We start from the raw sequence: 25,421 nt of genomic DNA, 5'->3' as shown, positions 1-25,421 counted from the left end.
GCTTTTGATAGGACTTGTCACTTGTTCTGTGCCCTGTTCTCCCTAAGGCTGTTGGGATTCAGGCTTGAGCCACAGACTCAGTGGGGTTTCCTAAGAAGAGTTTTGGAGCACAGCCATCCTCTGCCTCCAGCAGGCATCACTCAGCTGTGGCTGTTACATCCTTGGGAAACTTGCCTCAGTCATGACAGCTTGCTCAGCTCAAAGTAGCGTGTGATGAAGAGAGCAGAGCTGATGATCATAGTCATTGATCACGAGTTTAAACCCTCTCTCTTCTTCAGTGCAAGATTCTTGTGTCTTCTCCTTTAATTGCAAACTGCCTGCTAGTGTATGCCTCTCAACCACTATCCCACACGGAAAGCAAGGAGAATATTCTAGAAACAGGGTGGATTAACCTTCAAAATAAAACTGTGATAACTTGCCCTTTGACTTCTTACCCCAATAACTCATTGGCTGGAGGGAGAAGGCCAACATCCTAAAACTTTGGGTCAAAGCCTGAGAGCTGCCAACTTGGAATGTGGCCACATCCTGAGCCAGGAAAAAAAATAGTCAAAGTCCCCAGCACTTGGATGGCCAACCTATGGCACAGGTGCCTCAAGATTTGTGCCATGCTGAACTGAGGGGCCTGGCTATGGCAGTCAGGTCTCTGTTAGCTGCCACATCAAGCTACGTACAGGGTAGAGTGACCAGGTACTCTACTTTACGGAAGACAGGCCTTTACTTGAAGAGTGGTCCAATCAAAGTCCAATTTAATGATAAGGAACCCTGGGAAGGGAAAGCAGGAGCCTTGAAATTGCCCACTAACTGTTAGCGCCTGGGCAACAGCCTGAGCAGGCACACAACAGATCACCTGGTCACAATCTTCCCAATTTCCATCTAAATTATATTAATCTCTAAATTTCATCTATACATAGCATGTGCAAATTTTGTCCTCTTTTTGGCACTCTGCAAGTGGGTATCCTATTCTAGGGAAGGGCCATAGCTCTAGTATACTGCATTCAGAAGGACCTTAGGTTCATTTCCAGGCATCTCCAGGTAGTGCTGTGAAATACTCCTGCTTGAAACCCCGATGAACCACTGCCAATCGGTGTTTGACAAAACTGAACTAGACAGACCAATGGTCTGCCTCAGTGGGATATAAGATGTAGCAAATATTTGACAAGTAATAAGATGACTTGCTCAACTGAGAACGTTAGAGCAAGCATTGATGTGCTTCTCCAGGTTGGGGAATCTCCTATGGAGGAAAATATAACTCTGGGAAAATGGTAGGGAAAGTGCCCTTTTCTCATGATTCTTCTCTAGTATTTATTCTGATTTTCACAATCCCCCACTTTCCTGCAATGTGCTTTCAAGCAAGCATGGAGGCGGAAATGGCATCAAATGCCAGACCCGCCCCCACCCCCTGCAAAGGAGAAATCAGTAACCTCGGAAGGAGGCAGTAGCAATGAGTTTGTGTGAACTGCTGGTTCATCCAGCAGATAAAATTACTGGTCAGTGCCAAGACAGATTCTGAGTTCTGGTGCTGGGACGGGGGCAGCTGTTCCCCCTCTGCCCACAGCACAGAGGGAGATGGAAAGTAACTACTCTGCTTCACTAGGATTAGAATGCACATCTATGTACTATTTGGAACTACCACTGTCAGGGATATGGCTCCCTTTTTGTCTTTTGTGGAATCCTCTGAAGACAATTGCAAGTCCCCTCTGAGCACCACCCAGGGAGAATGAGGCATTGCAGACACACACCAATTCAATTTTTTTTACGCCAATGGGATTCCTCCTCAGCCAGCTAACACAATAGGCCTATGAACTCTGTGTAGATGCTGATGCTACAAGTCCCTCTGCTTATATATATAGATATAGATATATATCTATATCTATATATAACAAAAGTACTTAAGCAAGAATCTTAAAATATGCTTTTTTCTTTCCAGAGAGTATGCAATGTTAGTCTTTTGCAGCAAAAATAGCAACGCACCTTGTGGCATCTTCAATACTAACAACCTATTACAGCAGAAGCTTTCCGTCTGAGGCAGGCTGGCTTGAGCCCAGGAAAGCATATGTCATATTAAATTTCTTCGCCTTTGAGATGCCTCTGGAGTAGGGTTGCCGGGTTCCTGGCCTGAGACTGATCCTGTACCTTTAGGAGAAGAGAAAGTCAGCCAAGTGCAGGTGTTCTTGCAACTCTGTAATGGGAAAAACCACAAGGTGGAATTCTCCCTTCCTCCTGCACAACTTTTAAAGATACTGAAGACCTCTTCGTTGTCAGGCCCGGGCTCCAAGAGGTCTTCTGTATCTTTAAAAGTTGTGCAGGGGGAAGGGAGAATTCCACCTTGTGGTTTTTCCCATTACAGGGTTGCAACAACACCTGCACTTGGCTGACTTTCTCTTCTCCTAAAGGTACAGGATCAGTCTCAGGCCCTGAGCTTGGCAACTCTACTGTGGACTCTTCGCTGCTGCCACCTAATCTCCAGTACATCCAACAGCTGGCTTTTCAACCCAGCCCAACTCTCCCTCCCTGAAATCTAAAATGGTATTCCCATCACTTCTCACACAGCATTAAGTGAAAAACTTCCTTAATTTCCTCCTCCTCCCCCAGAAAGAGCCGCCATTTATTTCAAGCATTTAATTTTTTCCTTTATATAAATTGGACGGAACAAATGAATTCATCAACATTCCCAGCACATAAATTAGACAGCAGGGAAGATCATTATTACTGGCTCCCTTTTCATCTCCCAGCCTGGGCTGTGTGTCTTCCTAACGATTAGCAGAAGCACTTACTGTCATTTAGCACTTTCAGCTGTGGCAGATGTGCCCAAGTCACCAACTGATAGACAAAAGAGGTGAAAACTGGGTGTTAAAACCCAGGAGTCTGGAATGAGGGGGGGAGATGAAAGAGAAATTAGACATGTCAGGTTTGAACTAGAAGTGATAGATATTCATGACTATCACTACACAGCAACCCCTTCCCACCAAGGAAAACAAAATGTGTGAGGTGCCACCAATGTCCCGAGAGTTTCCCCACCCCTATACTGTTTCATTGGCTGCCAGGTGCACTGTGAGGCAAACTTAATAGCATAATTGAACATTGTAATGCATTTTGTATTACTAATGTAACTGGGAAAGGAGGAGATGCAAGCCTGCTGTTTGGTCTAAGGATGACAACTGGAAGAGACCAGATTTTTTTTAAAAAAGTGTGCCCACAACAAGTGCAATCCAGCCTCATTTAAACATACTGACAGTAATGGGAGAATTAAGTATGCTTGAGATTCAGAATATGCGGTTTAGTTTTTTTTGTTATTTGCAGTTCAGCTGAAAGAACTTTAACCACTGACTAAACAGCTTTGAAGAATAAAGTCATCTCCAAGTCACTAGCCTGCTCTGAACAATTCTAAGCTTCATGCTAGTCCTTAAAAAAATTGGCCAAGGCTGCCAAGCAGGTGGCATATTTAAACAACTGGCAAACAGATGGACTGCAACTTTTGGCAGATTTGGTAAAAAGCGTTGTGCTCAACCCCATTCTCTCCTTTGCCCGACAATCTGGCCTGGCTTGGGGAAATAATTTCCATTGCTGGTGCCTACATTGCCCTTATAGCTGCTATGATAATGTAAGGCCTGGTTTGCTGTTGTACAAGATGCTGTGGATAATGGATGGGACTCAAATAAACGCTCCCCCTTCCATGCTCTATCATCATTGTACCAACTACCCAGGGAGGACTTAACAGTGAAGGAGGAAAGACCTTTAAGCTAATCCAAGCCTTCATTTTAAATCTACATTGGGGCAGTGGTACAAGACATGAGGGGAAAATATAGCTGCAGCATTGCTGTGGGAAATTCTCAATCACACTGGGTGAACAGCGAGAGGTGTTCCACTCTGGAGCATTTAAAAACACTGGTCCCTAAGACTAGATTGAAAGTGTATATGGTCCTTCAGAACTTTCTACATAGTATGAATCCTGTCCAGACAAATGTCTAGACTTTTTAGTAAGCTTTAACCTAGGTGTTCAAACATTCTAGTGAGGACAGGATGAGACACTGGCTTATTCTGGCTCACAGTTAAAGGAATTTCAGGGATAGGGAAGGGGGGAGATAGCAAATGTCCCAGGATGAACCATTTAAGGTCACCCGAGAGGACATAGTTCTGAAAGGAGTAGCAGAGGAAGTGAGGCTTTACTCTTGTCAGTACAGATAAGGACTGAAGTGCAGCAGTCAAGACAGTTCCATTTGGGTCTTGAGAAATGAGAGGAGCTCCCCAACGAGAAAGTCTGATCAATCCAACTTATTTAGCAAGTACCTTGTTTTCCCCAACTCCCTAAATTGGCTCAGGTTCTTGTTTATAAGGCTCCTTGTGTGCTAGCAACAAAAATTACCTTGTTGCATCTGCCACCTCCTCACCTAGCAAAGTAATTAAACCTGAGTAGGAGGTGGAAGCAAGGATGGCTGGAATTAAGGGGTGGGTAGGCAGGTGGAGGATTTGAAGATGCGGACCAGACAGAGAGAGAGACTAAAGGATGATGCAAGGCGGTCGACTCTTGGTGATCTTCTCAAGTGGCTCCCCATTGCTAGCCCTGCGGATTGCTTCAATGAGCTGGAGAAGGAGAAGGGAGAAAACAAGAAGTGTAAATTCTTCAGATACCAGCCAAGGATCTGACTGTTTGAATGAAAGTGTTGAAACTTCCTCTTAAGGTACTGCAGGAAACTATGATTTCAAAAAGGTGCCAAGTATGCCGCAATGTATCTTACAATGTAGTAAAAAATAAAAATACCCACACCCTCACACAAACCTTCCTTCCCCCAACCACATCCCCAGAAATTGAAGTTATTTTTGTAACTGAATCTTTCAGAAATAAACCAAATCACTATGGACTGTCTCCAACTAAGCTTTACTCAGAGCAGACCCATTGAAATTAATGAGCCTAAGTTAGCAATATCCCTTAATTTCATTGGCCAGGCCCAGAGTTGAGGGCACACTAGTTTTATTTTTTGAGGCTATTTCAGTTCTGGGGAGTTACAGTAATAAAATATTTTAAATTAAAAAAATACTAGAAGGGCGGGATATAAATTTAATAAATAATGTAAAGGTGCCTTTATTTTCTTACAAAGTAAGTTAGAATACCTTATTTTTCATTAAACTGCAACTTACTTCAGAGAGGCACCTACACAGAACTTTCGTTAAGACACACCAAGCTATTTATGTTTAATGAACCATCTGCCTTTTACGCTGTGGATGCTCCCCTTCTAATACTCAAAACTGGGGGAAATGTTTAGGCCAAGAGATATTTGTAAGAGTGCAGGTATCCTTTAATAAAACAAAAATCTTCCAGATTAAAAAAAAACAAGGAAGAGGAGAAGCTGCAACTTTCCTTAACTTGGATCAGGATGAGGAGGTGCAGCCTGTCTCCATTTTGGAGCACAAAAAACTCCTAGCTCAATAAAATATATCTGAGGAAAGAGTAAATTTCAACATTTCAGACACATTTCGGAATACCACAGCTGTTGCACTGGTGGCTCAAGCTCTCTCCCAAAACTGTGGACTCAAGGAACTGCTGCAGGAAATAACTCACATCTTTCTCATAAGGAAATCCTCCATTTTCAAGTTTGGAGAAGATCAGCTGTCCATTTATTTCTATTTCAAAAGCACCTGTAATGAAAGAAGGGAAAAAAAACAAGACAGCATGAGGAGAAACACAGCAACAGAGGAACCCTGATCCCATCGAGTTTAGTCCCAGTTTCTTGGCAACCCCCCTCACGTCCACACAGACTGATCCACCTGTCAGCATTCCACTCGCCAGGTATCAACCCATGCAATCAAGATGACAAGACGCCATGAAGCAAAGACCAAATGCAGTGAGCTGTGTGGCTTGAAGAAGATCCCAGATGATGCATTCGGAAGTGACCCAAGCCAAATGGCAAATCATCACCTTCTTGCTGTCCACTCCCCTTTCTGTTACAAAACTTCCAACTCCCATCAAGAACTGGAGGAGAGGCCACAGGTCAGTGGTTTTCAACTTAGAAATCTTGAGGTCTTCAGATACTTTTCATGAGTTCCTCAATGAGAAAATAAATAATAGTGGACAAATGCTACTATTAGGTTGTCCACTGCTACTGAGCTTCTCTTGCAGTGTGCAGCCACAGGGAAGCATCGGGTGCACTCTAAGGTACAAATGGATAAGTGAGGCTCAACAAGCCTCATCACAGCCTCATGTGAATTTAGTGTGCATCCAAAGAACAGTCCCTAAAACCCTCCACAATGAGCAAAGAATTCATAGGAGGTTCCCTGAAGATGGCAGATAAGTCCAGGTGGAATTTCTGGAGAAAAACCCATGCTGCAGCAAAAGCAAAGAGTTTATTGGCACCTTAAAGACTAACAAATTTTTATTATGACATAAGCTTTTGTGGATTAGAGCCTGCTTCACCAAACAGGTGGCATGTGATCTTCAGCTGTCAAGTATATATACACACAGGTGTAAAGGTTAGAGTTAAATGGTAATGGAATGTGAAATATACACTCTGTAACAATTCAATCACAAAGCATGGGAGCAACCTGTGGCCCAGGGGCCACAACTTCATTTTATGCAGCCTCCAGTGCCTTGTGAAGGTGCTCCATTCTCTAGTTCTAGAGTTCCTTCCTTCCTGTTCGTCTCCTCCTAATTTTTTCCTGTCTTTTAAAGTGTTTCCCCCTCTTTCTATGAAGTTTCAGAACAAATGGAAGCAGTATTTTATTTGATGAAAGTTAATTGTTTGTTTTTGCTGTTTTCCCAATTGTATAGTTTTGACATGCTGTCTTGAGCACATGTGTGTCTGAAAAGAATAGTAGCTATATTGATCTCTTGAAGAAGAAAAAAGTTCCTTTGCAGACTTATTTAACTTAATCAAACCATTATCAAACTTACTTCTGAAGACATGTGTTTAGGATTGGGAATTCTAATCTGAGGTAGTCATGATCTAGAACAGCTCTGGCTCTACTTACTACTGGTATGCAGCTCTCCACAGATTAATCCCTAAGGGAATGTGGTTTGACAAAAAAAAAAGATTGCCCATACCTGAATCAGAGATTAAACATATGCAAAATGACCCTCCACAGCAGCAGAAATAGGCGAGAATGCAATCACCTTGTAGAAAGAGCTTCCTCAAGATAGAAAATTTGAGAACTACTGTCAAAAGACAGATCCAGCCAGATTTGTACAGCTGCTTCAACTGGAACTAGCAATACTAACAGAACCAGAACATTTCTAAGCATTAACACACTTATAAGGCTAACTATCCTACTCAATTCTCATTTTAACCTCACTAACGCTGAGCGAAGTATTCTGTTCATCGCACTATGAACGAGGCCTTGCTAATTGCCACTACTGTCAGCATGGAAGTTTCACAGATACTATACCTGTTCCCCCAAGTCGGGATTCAATCTCCACATCAGGATATTCTTCTTTTACTGCATTTGCCAGCTCTAGGTAGGCAGACTCAAAGCCACAGGGCTTGCTAGGAAGAGAAATTTGGCAGGGTGTTAAATGGAAGCTGAACATGGGGATGGAAAGAGTTAAGGACTTGTGAATTTCAGCGGAAGGAGCAGTGGGGATCAAAAGTTTAAAGTTTTATGCCTTTGTTTCAAGGCAGCACTAAAATGGTTCATCTGCATGCACACACACATACAACCCCCATTCTGCAGGATCAGCGTTGTGTACAAACAGCTATTGCCCTTCATAATAGGTCAGTGTTCAATAAAGTACAGTTGTCAGGTCTGATCTGAAGTGTCAGAGTTTCTGCCTTCTTTTCAGCTTCTCTAAAGGAGTAAAATCTCAAGGTAATGAATGGGCCAAAATCAAAACACACAGTTTTTGGGGGTTTTTTGCTTGTCTTGAGGACTTTTGCCACTGACTTCCCCCTCTCACCTATCAGACTCCACCCAAAGCACCAGGACCTGGCTGAGCTCTTCCACTGGTTAGGCAAGTGTCATCATCTTCTTTGCCACCTTAAAGTTCACTTCACCCTATCCTAGACTCCACGCTCCGATCTGCCATCCCCCTATCCTACAAGCCTTGGTAAGCTTTTGTTCCAAGGAAAACCCCACAAGGTTCCATACGAGTTGGTGTCCTTTAGGAGAGTAAAGCTAAAGCCAGTGGAGGCTGGTGCACATTGGAATTGGTAGCACAGAGGTGGAGCCAGAGCCAATTAATTCTAGTTTGGTCCCCATTCTCCTCCTTGCTGAATTTTACAAGGACAAAACTGAGATTATGGAGGAGGAAGCTGCCAGCTAGGGCTAGGCTCACTGTAAATAGGAAAGCAAGCAAGTGGGAGCTGGCTGAGAGCAGGCTAAGATTTGTGGAGCAGTGCCCTAGTTGCCCTTATGGGCCAACCTCTACTAATTAAGTTCAGAACTGGCCTGGAAGGAGGCCTCTTTATCTTAGAAACGTCCCAAACAGCAGGACAGCCTAAGATTCGCCAGGAAGCTCATCCTGACTGGTGGAGGCCTATCGTGATTTTTTTTGGGGGGGGACCCCTTGTGGGGAAAAAGGGTCTGCCAGTACAGTACAATAAAAACTTGTCAATAATGGGGTGGGGGAGGAGAAGATAGAAACCAAACTCCTTTATTATCTTTCCCACTACTGGGACTTGAGTTTGTAAACACTTTGGGCAAAGCACTGTACATATTGATGGTGTTTCCTGAAGAGTAAGTTAACACTACAGACCCCACCCCGATAGCAGCAGTGAAATTTTAAAAAGATGGTACGGTGAGACTAAACACGAAGGGATCCAACTCCATTACGGGGGAGGCAAGAGAGGAAAAGAAAAGTTTGAAGGCAGCAGCCCACATTGGGACGTGCAAAGCCAAAACGGAACACCAACGAGACGCGGCTAAAACGAACACGGGCGGGCCCGGAAAGGAAACGGCAAGACTTGGAGAGCGGCGGGCGGAGCCTGGAGGTACGTGGGCGTGGTCTGCGGCGAAAGTGGGCGTGTCCAAACATCACAAGACCTTCCCTCTCTCACCAGTATTCCACCACGATCCGGACCCCGCGTCCGGTGTCGGGCGGGGCCTCCGCAGCTGGCTCTCCAGATCCGTCGCTCATCGCACCGCCTTCTAGTGAGTTAGTCAGCCCCTCCCAGATCCTTATTATTTTGTCCTCGCTCAGCCCGGTCGTACCGTCGACAACCGAGGCTCGCTTCCGGTGTGTGCAGCATCACGTGCTTGGGAGGGAAGAGGAGGAAGAGCTGCTTCCGGGTTTGTTTCGCGGTAGAGGCTATGATATATTGGGGGCGCCAGCCTTTCCTGCGTCACGTGAAGAGGGCGGCTTCCAGGTTTTTTCGTCTCATTGTCGCGATCTGTTAACCCCACTCGTCTCATAGCTGAGTGTTTTGGTGCCCCCTACAGATTCTTAATGGGAAGCACAGCTTCCACGAGCAGCTCTAGCCTGTTCTCTCTTCCTCTGGTAATTTACCAGGGAAACACCGCAAGAGAATATCCTTCCCAGCAATTTCAAAAAGGGGAAGGCGGCCACTCAAGGAACAGACCTTCCCTCGGCCGTTTGCAGACATACTGGATTTTTCCACTACAGGCGCAAACCAATCTCTTCCACACACACACATTCCACAGTCTTCCCTCTCCTCATATATCACGATACCAACGTACAAACACACCACACACACACACACACACACCACAAGCACAATTTGTAGAAACGCCTGAGGGCTGCCGCTTCCCCACTATCACCACCACCACTAGGGTGGCCAGATGCAAAAGAGTACAGGGCTCTTACATCTTTAATAATTGTGTAAAAGAATGAATTTCAGCAGGTGCATCTATTGTCCTGTCCTTGTTCTGTGTCGCATGTGACCACCCTATCCCTTTCCTCTGCTCTCACTTCAGGATCCCTCCAGTCCTGTGAGGAATGAATTATAGTATTTTTCCTCTCCTGTGACTGAGCAGCAACAATGAAACCTTCAACCCCTCATTCATCCCTCACAGCACAGGTTTACATCAGGAACTCTTGAAATCTTAATCCCTCTCACTCAGGCTCAGATCAAATCCCAATTGGGCAATAAATCCTAAATACACACATTTTCTCCTCCTAGCATTTATGGGTTTTCAGCATCACATGCACTCACACCAGCACCCTCTGCTCTAGACCAAACACTCAGAGATTGGCTGGTGTCGACATACTTTAAGATATGCACTCCTGTGCACTTTTACCTGGGAATAATTCCAGTTGAACTCAGCGGGGCTTACTTCTGAATAGACACACATAGGGTTGCATGGTAAAGCTGTGTACCTTGACATAAGCTCCATTAAAAAGTTACACTTCTGAGTAAAACATGCAGTAAGATCACTCCATATGAATAATACGTAATAGCACACACACAAGCAACCATATGGAATGATGTGTAAACTTTAAATCCACAGATTTACAACCATTTGAAATTACGTGCGACAAGTTCTGTGGTAGACCATTACTAGACATGTCTGGACATGGTAAGTAAACTCATATTAAACATTAAGTGTAAACACCATCATGAATAGCATAAGCCTCTATTGTCTCTCCCACCCACCCACTAAAGCAGATGTTTACAGTTTAGTTTTAGGCTGCTTCTACCCTATTAAATTGTAGTTGTCTGAAAGTGCCTCAACTGGGATGTATTCGGCCATGGGAACTTTGTAATTGTGCTGAGACTTCTAGATTTCTAGCCTTTTCACAAAACTAAAAAAGTTGGTGCTCCTTAAGAGAAAGCCATGAAAGATAGACCAGACTATTTATTATTATTTCCCCCCTGCTTTTTCACCATTTGCCTTCTCCCTCAAAAGAAACCAGCTCTCTATTTTCTCTTCTTTCTTCTAATTATTTATTGTAAGAGGGCAGTAATCCTCTTCAGAGAGTGCCAAGTCAGGGCAGAAGAAAGGATACAATTTATCCTGAAAGTTGCCTGTGATGGTGCATTTTCACCATGACCTCGGCACTGTAAAACCCAACTTGCAATTTTCATAGTCTAGGAACGATCTGAGGGACTGTGGCTGAGAGCAAGAAGAACTGGGGTTGAGCTCAAGGCACAGAACTGATTGCCTGCTGCTTTCCTGAGAACCCTGTAATCATTTTCAGGAGTAAGATTTTCCATTGCCTTGCGGATGACATGGCAGCTGCCTATCCCAAGGACCCAGTTGGTTTTCTTCCCAGTGCTCACTTCCCAGTAATGCTTGCCTGACTGGAAACCCTGTGAACAGAGGACATAGAAACAGGGTTGCAAGCATCATTGACTCTTTGGAACTGCCTGGTGAAATGGGCTCAGCTTGACTGCTTTTAAGTCTGCAGAAACAATCAGGTGAGGATGTGCACTGTTGACATCAAGAGTGAGGTGCTCCAGTGTGGAATGTGCCATGCTCTTTAGCATCTCCTTGCAAACGGAATACTTTAGGGGAGGGCTGCACAGCTCATCTGACCCACAGAACCTCAACTCCTTGCTGTACCTGGTCAACTGAGACCTTAGTTGTGCCAACTGGATCTTAGTCATGCCTATGAAGTGTCCATTGATATTGCTGGGCTTGCTGAGGTCCACCAGCTCCAGAGCAGAAGACTCTACCTAAGCCACATCTATCAGCTTGTTTTCCAGAAAGCATGGATACTTCTCTTCCTCTTGATCTATTTTGGCCATAACAGACAACTCCTCATCATACAAGAAGTCATGCAACTGTTTGAATTCCATTGCCACTTTCTCTTGAAAGGACTGTAGAGCTTTCAGAGTAGCTTGGATCTTCTCTGTGTAGCAACTGCAGAGCTTTTCTGCTTCCTCATGCAAGTCCAGGACCTTTTGAACAACATACTCTATTTCTTTTCTGCAGCTGGCACCTGTTGGTACTTCCATTTTGGCATCTTATGATTCTTTTATCTTCAGGAGAGCTGTTGGAAACAACGGTGTTACTTTCAAAGTGATTATATTAGCTCTTTTAGACCCAGAAGACCAGCCACTTGTTCAAGGTAGCTTCTGACGCTGTCTTCTGGCACACTACTGGACCTCAGATCAGATTCTAAGGAATTAGTTTCCCTTTTCCAGGGTTAATATCCATGCAGCTCAGGCTTTTGGAATTTTGTTTTCTTGTTCTTTGTTTCTGCTTACCACTCCCCTTAGACACATATACTTTACGTAACCTGCTTTACATTCTCAAACTACATATTACCCAATTCAGTGATTTCTTTCTCCACTTTTTTCTTTTTAAAAATATCTAAAACTGTCTGAGGCAGGCTGCAGCTGAGTAGAAAAGTGGGGAGATAAACAAAACAATATACATATTCAAAAATAACTTCCCTCTCTTGTCTTTTTCTAGCTTAAAATCACCCCCTTATCGCCCAGCTTCCAGAGGGTGCCGTCCAGGGGTTAGGATTCAGCCTAAGTTCCATTGAGTTCAGTAGGATTTACTTCCTTGGAAAATGTGCATGCATGTGCAGCCTTTGCTCTCATGTTGTTCCAGTGCAGGGATGCATAAGTGCAGATTTGTTTTAATTCATGCTGGTGTGAACAAGGCAGGGTTGATTTGATTTAAATCAAATTGAATTTTTTTATTTAAATCGCTTCTCTGAAGGGCTCCATTTTAAATCACAGTTTAAATCACTAGTAAGGTTCTATTTAATCATCATTTTTAGTAGAAGTACATTATTGTTTAATATAACTTCAACACATATTCAGAAATGTAGGTTTCATTAGAAAGTAGGTACACACTAAGCAATTTTCTGAATTGTTTTCAGATTAATTTTTATTAAAAAGCAGGATGATAATTTGGTCATTTTAGCACTAATGAACTTGTGAAGTCATTCAGGAGATGAACCAGTTCTAACTGTTCAATTAATCATGATATTTTTGTCATAATGTGCCAGAATCACCACCACCAAACAGGCTATTATATTGTACTAAAAATGTTTGTTGTTCTGGTTATTTTTCTTCTTCAACAAACAATGACATTAACAAAACATGTACATGGATTTTTGAATGGTTAACTATTTCAGTTTTTAGATAAATGTAGTTCTTTAAAATTTCAACCAAGTTGACATGAGGAACTTAAAATATTGGGTGGTATTTCTTCACCTTTGTCTTCCTTGTTTATTGTCTGGAAAAGAAATACTAGCTTTCCTACTTTTTCAGTTCTTAATTTATTTCTCAATTTAGAATGAATTAGGGTGCAGTCCAACTCACCTTTCTGCCGGGCTGCGGTGAGTTGGATGCTGAGGAGCCACTGCTGAGCCAGGAGTCTCCCAGGGATGGCCAGCCTGGCAGACGGAGGGCCAGCAAAAACATGGTGTTCCAGGGAAGTGGCAGGGGAGGAGCTGTGGGGGAGCACTTACGTGAGATCCTCCTCACATTTAGACATCTCTCCTGCATCCTATTTCCACTGCAAACGTAGCTGGCCAAAAGGCCAACACAGAAAATTAATTTGGTTAAATGTCCATTGTAGCCTACGGGGAGCTCTTACTCCCCGAGAGGCCTGTTCGTTGGAGCCGGCACTTCCCAGCCGGCTTATCTGTGTGGCTACCGATGGAGCCCGCAACTCCCAAGCAGGAGGATCCTGCAGAGCTTTCCATGGGCTCCTCCTCCGCTAGCCCCCTTCTGCTGGCTCCCCGGGATTTGGATTGCTCTGCCTGTCTAAAGGAAGAAAAAATTCTCACTATACCTGCAGAAAAGGCTACTGTTGTTAAGAACTGGATGACCACTTCAGTGGTCTCTTCCTTGTTCAGATGTACTCCATCTCCCCAATTCTCTGTTCATTGACCTTCTTTATCTTTGCATTTAGAGAAAGGCAAGACTGAGAGATAGAGAGCATGCACATCACATACACCACCTGTAGGACTGATCAGGTTATCTCCCATCTCCATAAACTGTTGTTAACATTTTCAAATAATATAATTGGAAGTTGTATAATTAGTATTCTTGATGATATCTTTGACCTAGGATCTTTTTTAATAATTGTTTTAAGAAAATTTTAAAATCTGAATTTAAATTAAACAAAATCCCATTTAAATTTTTTAAAGTCTGTTTTTTTGTTTTAAAAATCATTGATTTTTCTCAACCTTAGAATTAGGTCAGTGTGGCTGTCTGAAGCCCTGAAGTGCAGCTTTTCAATGAGCAGAAGTGAGGGTAGAACTCATTATGTCAGAGAAGCCATTTTAGAATTCCAAAGCATTTGTTTTGTCCCACATGCAAGTCTTGTATTTCCCTCCCTCTCCCCACTTTTTTTCTTTTTAAAATTTCTCTGCTGCCACTCAATAAAAGGAATACATTCTGCTTCTGCACTCCCCAGAACTTAATTAGTTTTGACTTGGTTAAGCCGGGGCTGATTTACTCATGGCAAAGTCATCAGTTCTCCAGCCACCATATTGGGAAGCTAACATGCGCTGGTCCAGACAAGATGGTCTTCTTCCCTGTGGCTGCACTGCCCCCTTCTCCTGCTGCCCAAAAGCTGAAAGTGAAATGCAGACACACTTTTTGGAAGAACTATAATAAAAACCACTTTCCTGGATAAAGCTGGCAAGTTCCCCTTGTTAAAAGTTTATCAGCTGAGGCCTGGGTTGGGTGAGCGATGAGAGAGGCTTGTTAACCCTTCCCTTGCCACAACAGATGTGGTTGCTAGAGCAGAACTAACCTCTGGCTAAGTGACCTCAGGTGGCATTTAAAGTTTGACCAATGGAGCAGTGAGTATCTCTTTACAAATAGCTGGGTGATTCTTGAAAAGCTTAAAAGACCTAGTTGGTAAGGAAGTCTGCCACCCCCCCAGCCCCCCGGTTTGCAGTCTCTGCTTGGCCTGACTTGGCCCTGCCAGCTTGAATCTCGAGACAGACAGAAATAGCTTAGCACCATGTGGCTTTTGAGTCACTCAGCATCTTCGAATGACTTCTGCTCCGTAAGGAGACTCAGGCAGATTCTGCCTGCATGCAACGCATCAGCTATTGCTACCTTCTTCCAGATGGTCCTTCAGGTCATGCTTCTGCCACAAGGACTGGGAACATGGAACAGAAGCTGGGTTTTTTTTAAGAAAACGGGTGACGGGATTGGTACAGAGTGAGCCCTGCTGGACGGATCCTCTGTAGTCATCACTATTTCAAACATCCAGTCCTGTCATCTTAGCTGAGTGTGAAGCATATGGGGCTTCAGTGGACCGAGGGGCAGGGGGAGGGGGAGCATGGAAAGAGCCTTCTATGTAGCTACGTGCTGAGTCACTTTGGAGTAGGGTGGAAAGCAGTTGTGGAGCCCCACTTCCAGCCAATGGAGGTGCTTGGTTAAAGAAGGCAACTTAGAGGCTCTTGCTTCTGGACCATAGTATGCAAGAAACCCGGGGCTTGCACTGGAGGAGAGCTGTGGGGGTAGTCTTCTGCTGCACGTGCCTGCGAAAGCGTGGCTCCCCAGGCGAGGTTCTCACCTGCCCCCATCAAAAGAGAAGTCGCAGTGTTGCTTCCTGCTACAAGGTAATTCCTGATCTCTGGGGACTGGGGACTGATGCCTTAAAGGGTACAGAACCAGACATGGAAGCTATGCCCTCATCTGTAAGCCGAGACTCCTGGTCTGTGATCTGTGGGGGGCTGTTTATGATTACTTTAGGGTGAGGCAAAGGGACTTTCCCTTCTTCTCAGGCACTGGTTAATTCTTAAATGGGGGAGTAATGAACTCAAAATGGCTCTCCAATCTCAGATATGTGGTCAGCTGTTGCTACTGAGTGGTAAGGGAAAGGCACTCTGCAGATGCACAAGGAAACTCTATATTCCAGACCTGAGTTAAGCACACAAAATGGAAAGCCAAGGTCCTAGCTCAAATTGAGATTTACTGGAGTGTTAAGGAGCGTGGAGGAAATGGCTTATTTGGAGCACAGCCCTGTTCTGCTTACAGGTCTCCTCTTTATAGATATGATATCATGAAGCTGTGTTTTTGAGGCTAATGTTGGAAAGCAAATGAATTTGCATGGAAGGCTGTGTAGGTATACCTCCAATAATGTGAGTGGTTGTACATACATCTGTTTGTTCAGAAGGACAGGGGTCACAAATGAGCAGAAGAACACAGGCAGGAGGTCCAAGATTTAATCATTGGCTTCTTCCATTAAAAAGATTTTGTGTAGCAGAGCTGGAGAAGACCTCTGCCCAAGGCTTTGGACGGCTGCTGCTAATAGGCAATACTGAGCTAGATGGGCTAGTGATCTCGGCTATATAAGGTAGCTTTGTACTTTTGTGTGTGTGAGTGAGTGCGTGTGCAAAAGTGTACAAACAAATACATACTTTGGGGGGAATGGGAGAACAGCTATATGAGTGTTGTAATGAATGTTTGTGCACCTGTGTTACATGTAAGCACTCAAGGCAGTGTTGACTGATCTTGTGTGTTCATTCACATATTTGCTCACATGAAAATATGCTTTCTATTTTGAATTGATGGGTAGAGTCAGACAGAAGTTTGTAAAAGAGCAGCTTGAAAATGGTTTGAGAGGATGTATATTTCCCATGACGTATTCATACATTCCCTTTGTCCTGCTGATCAAAAACTTTTTTGAAACTATACAGAACCTTGCCAAACCCTATTCCCAAGAGGCAAAGTGGAATGAATGTACACAGGCACAAGCAATGACCCCACTTTTGCACCACATTAAACTGCTGAAAAACAGTTATTATTATTTATTAAATTTATATCCCTTACTTCCTCCCAGAAGGAGCCTAGAGCAGCAAATAAAACACTAAAAACACTCTAAAACATCTTAAAAACAGTCTTCAAAATATATTTAAACAAAACATGTTTAAAAGCATCTTTTTAAAAAAAATCTGCCAACACTATTTCTACTATTCACCAAAGGCCTGGTTCGCACATAGTACTAAGCCATAGTTTAATAAACCATAGTTTAGTGTTGTGTGTGAACCAAGCTCAACAGTTTATGGTTTGTTTACCATCAAGAAACCACAATCTGAACCTTGGCTTGTTTTAATGATGGTTTGGCATTGCATGTGACCCCAGCGCCAGTCCTTAACCATGGTTTGCTTGGCCACCCCACCCAAACACTCAGAAAGTTACAAAGACAAGAGCAGCTGGAAAACAAACTAAACTTTGGGGAAATGAGAATGGTTTGTTTGCCTGTGGGACTATTAGTGATTTGTTAAACCATAGCTTAGTGTTATGTGTGAACCATGCCTTTGGTAAATAGTACCAATAATGTTGACAGCTTCCTCCACATTTTGTGTTCAAGCTCTATGGCATTATGTGTGAATTTTCCTAGTTTTATTCTTAGCATAATTTATGATTTCCAAGATTCATGGTTGGAGATGGGACAAGCAGCATACTCCCCCTGCTGAATTTCTATTTGTTGTGCACCAGTTAAAGTCAGAGTGCCTCTGCCAGAAAAATAATGGCAACCTAGGTCAGGGTCAGTGCAGCTGGTGTGCTCAAAAACTTAGTTGAGGAACTTTGGTATAGGACGCATAGAGGTGTGCCAGTGGTTGCTGAAGCTCAGGTCACAATGGAACGTTTGCCAAGCTACCTAATATGACACCTGTGTGAGGGGCGCCAGGTTTATCACCTTTGTCTTTTTTGGCAGGAAAATGTGCAACAGGTGAAGTTTTACCCCAGCATGGAAAGGGAAAAACCTTGTTTGTTTAATTCTGCCTGTGTTGCAGCTTGGAGTAGCATAGGATCCCTACGGTAGAAACTCTAGGGTAAGGTGTGGTGGGGGAGGAAGTACCACAGGACCACGAGAAGCAATTCTCAAGCTGATGCTAAATAGGAAGGCTTATTTTTACAGAATGAAAATTAAAAGCCCAATGGATTTTGGAATATAAAAATTATTTTCCTTCAAAGTAAATAACTTTAATTGCAACAAGTAGGGAGAAAGCAGACTTGGCCTTTGTTACAGACACACTGTTGACACCAGAATAGACTACTGTAATGCTCTCTACTGTAATGCTCTCTAGATAAGGCTGGCTTTAAAGATAGCTTGGAAATTTCAGCTTATACAGAATTCCGCCGCCATTGTGTTTGTAGCGGCTAGGCAGTTGATCCCATCACATACCAGGGACAGGGCCTTTTCCATGGTGGCCCCACACTTGGGAATTCCCCACCCCAGGAGATACTTATGACCCCGTCTCTTGTGATCTTTAAGATCACAATAACTTTGATTCTGCCAAGCTTGCTATTGGTCTTATTGCTGCCCCCCATATATTATTAATTTGAAGTTTTTATCATGTATATTCATTTTTAAAACATTTTTATTGTAAGTCTCCCTGTGACAGCTAGTCTTAAAGGGCAAAGTAGAAAGATAAACAAACAAACAATACAGTCCCATATAATTCTGCATAATACAGAAAATGTATCCTTGGGCTCTGGCAGGCTTCATAAAATAAAAAGAGACTGTTTCTTGGTAGTTTTGCCAAGGCTTTGGGTTACCACTGACTTCAAACTCCAGCAGCAAGCACAACCCATTGCTTCAGGTCCAGGATGACATAGAAGTTCAACACTCTTCCAAGGCTTTGCAGCTGTTCTGGCCTTGAAACCTTCATTAGATTTATGTGTCAGCTGCATACTACCAGACACCCCTCTCTACTCCCTTCCTTTGAAGAAAGGGTTCTCAAACGTGTAAGATTTCATTCTTAGGAAGCCCATTTCTGCACTCAGGACCACATTCTGTGCAAAATCACAGTGCCTGGCAATCGCTCAACCCAGCTGTTAATTTCTCACCCTCCTAAATCACCACTTCCCCCTTGTAACATTTTGGGTGTACAGTATGTTCCTGTAGCTTCTGCTTCTGCTTGAAGAGCACTCCAGGAAGAGGCTCCTCGTTCCCGGAAATCCAGTGTAACCTCAGCACTTGCACAGCACAGCCAGCAAGGGGGTGCTGTAAATTAATAGCCATAACCAGATTTATTTCCAAAAGAGTGTGTTAAGAGTGGGGTAAAGGTGAAGTAGTGTCTTGTCCTTTCATTTGATGGCCTCTTGTTTGGTCCTGCCTTCTCACAGCTGCAGGGAACAGGGAATCACCGAACCAAAAGGAATGAGAAAGCTGCAGCAGAGAGCGCAGACACTCGTCTAGTTCCAAAGCAACATCAGTCCACCTCCAGATGCCCTGAACAGTTAGCCCTGAACTCAGGAAACCAAACCTAGGCAACATCTGTAGTTGGCAGTGCCTGAAATGAAGCTTTCGAGATGACCCCTCTCCCCTGGGTGGCTTGTGCCTTCAGCAGGCATGAACTGAGAGGCTGTTGGCTCAGGTTCAGTCCCTAGCATCAGATTAAAAGGCGCTTAGGGAACATGGTTGGGGAAGTCTTCTGCTTTTGGAGAGCTGCTTTCTAGATAAGTAATAGGGTGAATGGGCCAGTGGTCTGACTCATTATAAAGCCGTTTCATATGTTCAGCTGATTTTTTGCTGCTGCAGTGTTTTACTGTTTTGTTAGAAAGTGCCAGTCAAAGTTTGTGTAGCCACTGATACATGCTGCCAATTTATCTGGGGACGGGAGGGGGAGGAAGGAAAGCAGGCTGTGTACTATAGAAAGGCCAGGCCAGACTATGTAGAGGATTGCACGCCAAATGTCTGGTATGTTAGCATCACAAGTTCATCATGACCCAAGGGACAGAAGTTTCACACTGCCTTTTATATACAAAGCACGCTTCAGGGTCTATGAAATGCCACAGGGTGGGATGTGAATATTTTGCAAGTAGGGCTCCAACCCTTTCCCATGCGACGGGTGATAATGTGTGGCCTGGGATGAATTTTTACAGCCACTTCTGTGCAAGGTGGCTGAAGGAGAAAGCTGCCTGTGATGAGCTCAGTGTGTGAACCTTGTGCTCAACTTTTCACCACCCTCAGTGTGCATTGAGGGCATCGTAGCAAAAGCTGGACCTTGCAGCTGGTGACAAGTACACAACTGGGTTGCCACAGGCTGTGAGCCACCGTGGGTAGGCTTTTTCCCACAGCCACTTTAAAAAGAAGTGTTTTTAACAGAATTTCCCAGGTCTCATCCAGTGGCTTGGTAAGTAAAAAAACAAAGCTTGGTGGTTAAAACAGGTTCTGAAGCATCATCCCAGTAAGCATCAGATGCAGTTAAGCCATAGTGACATAGCTGTCTTATGGGCTTTCTGTGGGGCAGTGTGAAGTGGTTGCTTGAAGTGGTGGGCTTTTGGTGAGGTTCAGGATAGCAGACTCGAGCCATCAGTCAAGCACTTTAGCTTCCCAAATGTCTTTAATGTAGTTTCAGCTTATTTTGTAATTATGCAAACAAAAGTGCGCTCTCCCTGTTGCACTTGATGGTGGGCGCTATCGTCCTAGTTAATATCTTTTCAGTGGTTACTCAAAGTTACCAGAATTTGAGCCATATCCCACCTGCCTGGGGGTGAGTCCACATGAGGCATTTAGTATGGGATTCCCATGCTTCGTCTGTTTGCTTTTTATGGGACATTCATATGGGACCATCATCCAATCATTGTCAACCTGTATTTTCCCTATGGTGGTTCTTACTTTTCTCCAACTCTTTCAGAAGAATGGAAGAGTAGTGCAGTCTCCACAAGTATAGATGCCTTTAGTGCTACTTTTCCATTTTATATATATATATAAAAAGCCACCTATCACCAATCCAGGGTCTCATCCTTGTCTACGCTGTATCACCTGTGTGTACCTCAGGGAGACAGCCACTTTTACAAGCACTAGGACAGGCAGGACATAATACATCAAACAGAACATCACCTGCAGGTCCTGCAATATAGTTTACATCATCGAGTGCAAAAGACCAGGATGTCATATCCAGTATGTAGGAAAGACCACAACTGACCTACGCATGCGCTTCAGGAACCACAAGTCGGCAATGTTGACAAAAAAACTGGAGCAACCAGTTGCAAAGCATTTTAACATCGAGGGTCACAGCCTGTTCGACTTTTCCATAACAGCAATAGAGATGCCAGCAGATCCAGCAGCATTGACCAAAAGGGAGAACTTTTGGATTTACTCTCTGGACACATTGGCACCACATGGCCTGAACCTGGAGGACAGTACCACCACTACTTAGCTTCTGCAAATGAAGCCCCTCTGAGCATTCCATCCTCAAAGCTCTATAACTGCCACCTTGGTAACAGCATTTGTATGTTGGCAGCTGATGAAGGCGGAAGCTGAAACGTTTTGTTAATATAGTAAAAACCTCTGTTTGGTTAATCACAATTACGTGTATATATATATATATATATATATATAAATAAATGGGCAAGGTTTTGACATGGGCAGTGACATATTGGGAAAGTGAAGCAGTCACAGCTCAGCACAAATTCATTATAACTTTTGCAGTGGGTACCATTTCATGACCCCATTTATTTTTTAAATCAGTCTTTTAATTAATAATGAAATGCTTTTCCAGCTGTAATTTCTTTCATGAAAGTGGTATAGTACTATAACAACATGATGCTATAATTTTTTGAAGAATGCCTTCTAGCCAGCACCATTAACCATGTTGATAAAATGGCAGCGACTAGAATTAGTGTTGATCTTCTTTTATTAAAAAAAAGCTAAACATAGCATCATGGTGTTATAGTGCTATAACTCTTAGTTTTTTAAGCACTAATTAAAATATCAATTAAAAATGAATTAATGAGGTCATAAAAGGGTGCCCACCGCAAGGATTTTACTAAATGTGTGTACTAAGGATCAAATGATCCCATCCAGAGCCGCTATGTCTTGCCCACTGGTGTGGGTGGAATATATAGGAGGATGTTGACCTTGAAAAAGTGCAGTTCCCCTGATGGTGTGGAAAGTCGGTTGCAATTCTGTGTCTAACTTGCAGCAGAAGAGCAGTGATTGGGTAGCACTAGAAGCCACCTGTCTGGAAGCAGCCTCAGTGAGGTAAACATTTCCCCCCCTCTTCCCAACATGAATGTGGGCAGAAAAGAGGAACTGAGAAATTTTTGGCTGTCAAGAACCAGCCTTAGTTGGAAGGACAGCAAGGGTGACTAATTGCTTTGGGTCTTGTCCTGTCTGTTCTGGTGTTTGCTTCCTAGGCTATGTGGTCAGTCTGTTCATTTGTCAATAAACATAGAAACAAATTGCAGATCTTTATACTTGCCAGTTATAGAGAAAACTGACCCTGTAAAAGGTGGTTTCTGGATTTCCTAGGGGAAGTGTGAAACAATTGTTTAAAGTAATGTGGCTTTGGCAGCCTACTCTGATAGAATTGTCCTTCAAGGGATCACTGTTTACTACCAAATTACAGTGCTCTCATTCTACTTTCTGTTTCCTTCTTCAGGAGAACATGGAGTCGGTTGCATCAGGGTTCCCACTTCTGGAATGGATCCACAGGGCATCGTGCTTTGATAGCCAGAGGCCAGGGAAAGGTAAGAGATTTCTTGTCATTATTTCTCCTAACTCCAAAGCCCACAACTCACTGATCTACTTCCTTTCAACTGAAATGGGTTTAAATAATTCCTCTCAGATTCTGCTCATAGCTGAGGACTAGACTGAAAAGAGAGAGTGAAAATTCATGTAATACTACTTAAATGAAAAATGTTTTAGTGCAGTTGTAAAAATTAACTTTTAAAAAATAAACATGCTGGTAAAAGGATGTCCTTTAGTGCATTGCACTCTTCTGTTCACATGGCTATGTTACACTTGCTATTGTGGAGAGAACATAGTGAGATGTACATAGATGAAAAAGCGCAATGCCCACTGTGATTGCAATTTCACACGGAGCTTACAGCAGAAGGCCAATGACTAGGTAGCACTAAAAATGCCCATAGTGTTTGTGGATGAATTGGTTGTCTGAATTGTTCATTGTGAACACAAAAGCTGTTTTTGTGTGCTGAGGGAAAGATATAAAAATAGGCTATATTAGATCTAAAAATGAAATTACAGGAATATAGTGCTGGTATGACACATGTAATAGGAAGAGATTACCGTCTCTCTGGCCTTTATATAACTTGATTGATTGCTTTTAATGGCTTTTGATGGTTGTGGCTTTTAGCTAGTGATATGGTGTGCTTGTTTGGGCAGAGGCTGAAAGAAAATCCAATGGCTCACATTTGGCAGTAAGAGAGACAGAGTCTCAGTTTTGCAACTGATGCTGCAACAACTGCAAGAGATTACAAGGGTGATATGTCAGAGGCATGTGAGGATCCAGGCGTAAGAAGGGGCAGGCCTTGGGTGCTGATGGCTGCGCTGTCTGTGTGTGGGCATAGGTCTCAGGTAATGTCTGATAAAAATCAAGTTGACTGAGTGTGAAGTCTCAACTACAAGGAAGGTCTTATTTGTGCCTCATAGTTGGGAGCTGGGTTGACTTTAGCACATAGCATATGTACGCAACAACCCCACTTCCTTTTTCTTTGTCATTTTAAGGGCCCACCAGGGGACTTTCTTTCGCCATTTCTTTTGCTCAGTGATTCTGTTGTGTGTGAGGAGCTGATGTGCACCTTGACAAACTAAGCCATGGATGCATCCACCCCTCTGTGCCCCTTGGAGCAAGAGGGTCTTGTGCAGCATTGGCCCTCCATCTTCTTTCTGTTGTTTTATCTTGTTAGTATTTTCCAAAATAGCAAACAATAGAATTGGACACTGAAAGACAACCATCCCCTGTCCCATTATTCACATGGTGAGGTAGTGGATCTCCTTAAAGTTGAGTACAAAGACATTGACAAATTGCCCTTATCACAGAAATGCAAGAGTTACTGTACCAAGATGGCTGTCCAAAATGACTGCCGCCCTGTAGGAGGCCAAGTACCCAGCAAGCCCATGTTTACAAAATAAATTAATGGAAACCAAGTAGAGTCACATGCAACATGATCAGCTAATTCCCTGAAGAGTCTGTTGTGTGTCAGTTTTTCAGCCAGTGCAACGTGCCATACTCGAAAATACCAGCTTTGCAATTATAGTTAAGAGGCTATTTTCCAACACCTGGAAATTTCCATTCTTGCTGCTATCAAGAGGAAAATTATCAGGTCTTGTACAGTATCTTGAAAAATAGACAACAGTGCCAATAAAGGATTTTTAGAGATGGCTTGACTTGCTCCTTCAAAAACGTGACCCCACAACCCCCCAATAGAAGAACAGAACCTCCACATATGCATAAATATACCTCACAAGCCACATCCCCGCCAGCAGGTAGGAGCCAATGTGTTACTTGTGTAACTCAACTTGACAGGCGTCATACAACACCAATGTACTAACTTGAGTGTGGATTCCTTTATGGAAGCAGACAGCATTTGATATGGTGCATGCTCCTATATTCTCTACCAATCCTTTTTGAATGTAATAGTGAAGAGTGCCCCCTATTTTTTAAATCCAGAGGGTTAAAAAAAACTATGCTGTAGATAGCTGACGTTTGGGGAAACTGATGTAATCTAGTAACTCTCAAACGAAAAAGGAGGTGTCCTAAGTGAGACACAGATAGATCTCAGGAGAGGTGCAGTCCTCTTCATGACTCCATATGTCTCCAGGATTTTCTGCCTGTCTAAGAGTGACAGTTGAGCAAGCGTTTGGTCTAGTAGGCCTCTTGGATTGTGCCGTGCTCCCTTTGAATAACTGACTTTTGTCATCTTTTTTTAAATGAAAACTCAGCAAAGGGTATGTTTTCCAGATCAGGGCCCCACAGCTGCTTTTTCTTCAAAAAAATTAGTGCCCATTTTAAGCTTTTTTTTTTTTAAGCACGAATAATGTAGTGTGTAGTTTGGCCTTTAAGACATGGCATTAAAATGGTATCTGCACTCGTGTGTGTGTATGTACACACACACACACACACACACACACACACACCCCTACCTGGGGGCACTTTACAAAATGTTGTGTGTGCCTGGGGGAGGGAGTACCCTCAAAACTTTCCCTTCTCAGCATGGAGCCTATCCAGGGCAAACAAATGGGCAGGTGCTGGTAAGCAAGAGTGTGAGTGAATGAGTAGGTACCCGCTGGCAAGAGAACAAGTGATTGGACAGGCACCTTTATATCTTTGTGCCTTTTCCTCCATTCTCTTTTTCCAGGCACTCCATTCCCCCATCACCACCACTGTCACTAAATCATCCAGTTTTAAAAATTTTCCTCTTAAGAGTTGGTCAGCATTCTGAGAGCACAGAGCACATTCAGTTCTCATCTGTCTGTTTTCCCCTTGGGTTTTCCCCCCCAGAGATTTTGTCGTACTTCTATAAGCCTCAGGGTTCCGCAGAGTCTGCTGATACCTCCCTTTTGTGCACAGCTGTTTCTGTTTTGGCTCCGTAAGCAATGGCACACAGAGAATTAAATCGGAATTAGAATATAGAATATCCCTTCTCATAGAGAAGTCATGCCAGCAACTTTCACTAGAGGGTGCTGGTTGACCCATTCAGGATATTTGCTTAAGAATGACTCTGTTCTGGTCAGAGGTCATTACTTGTGTTGATATGGCACTGGAGAAATCCTTAATGTGTCTGGATGTTGAATTGCATTCCAGTACTGTTGAACTTAACAGAGAGACAGCACAGTTGGTTAATGAG

General features: G+C 43.4%; 2 protein-coding genes across 5 annotated transcripts in view; one reads left to right on the top strand and one right to left on the bottom strand.

Annotated features, from left to right (window-relative positions):
* Window positions 1-2,604: 2,604 nt before the first annotated feature.
* Window positions 2,605-9,236, bottom strand: MIEN1 (migration and invasion enhancer 1). Of its 2 annotated transcripts, none has more exons than XM_061588073.1 (4): window positions 9,139-9,236; window positions 7,378-7,475; window positions 5,558-5,634; window positions 2,605-4,581 (listed from the first exon to the last, which is right to left on the bottom strand). In XM_061588073.1, exons 1-4 carry the CDS (start codon window positions 9,174-9,176, stop codon window positions 4,498-4,500), a joined length of 297 nt encoding a protein of 98 aa, XP_061444057.1. In that variant the 5' UTR covers window positions 9,177-9,236; the 3' UTR covers window positions 2,605-4,497. The 2 variants fall into 2 exon arrangements, with proteins under 2 accessions (XP_061444057.1, XP_061444056.1); XM_061588072.1 differs by having other exon boundaries at window positions 8,985-9,222.
* Window positions 9,125-25,421, top strand: part of GRB7 (growth factor receptor bound protein 7) — a 92,443-nt gene continuing 76,146 nt past the window's right edge. Inside the window, exons 1-3 of one of the 3 annotated variants that reach the window (XM_061588065.1) lie at window positions 9,125-9,216; window positions 10,396-10,464; window positions 22,214-22,301. In XM_061588065.1, coding sequence (XP_061444049.1) covers window positions 10,462-10,464; window positions 22,214-22,301 — 91 coding nt within the window. In that variant the 5' untranslated portion in view covers window positions 9,125-9,216; window positions 10,396-10,461. Of the gene's footprint in view, window positions 9,217-9,353; window positions 9,425-10,395; window positions 10,465-15,134; window positions 15,434-22,213; window positions 22,302-25,421 lie in introns of those variants that run through there. The other 2 variants (XM_061588066.1, XM_061588064.1) reach the window with 2 other exon arrangements.

Source organism: Rhineura floridana, chromosome 11, assembly GCF_030035675.1.
Source record: "Rhineura floridana isolate rRhiFlo1 chromosome 11, rRhiFlo1.hap2, whole genome shotgun sequence".
Classification (NCBI taxonomy): Eukaryota; Metazoa; Chordata; class Lepidosauria; order Squamata; family Rhineuridae; genus Rhineura; species Rhineura floridana.
The sequence above is the reverse complement of the archived record's forward strand: the minus strand, read 5'-3'. Positions and strand labels throughout refer to the sequence as shown.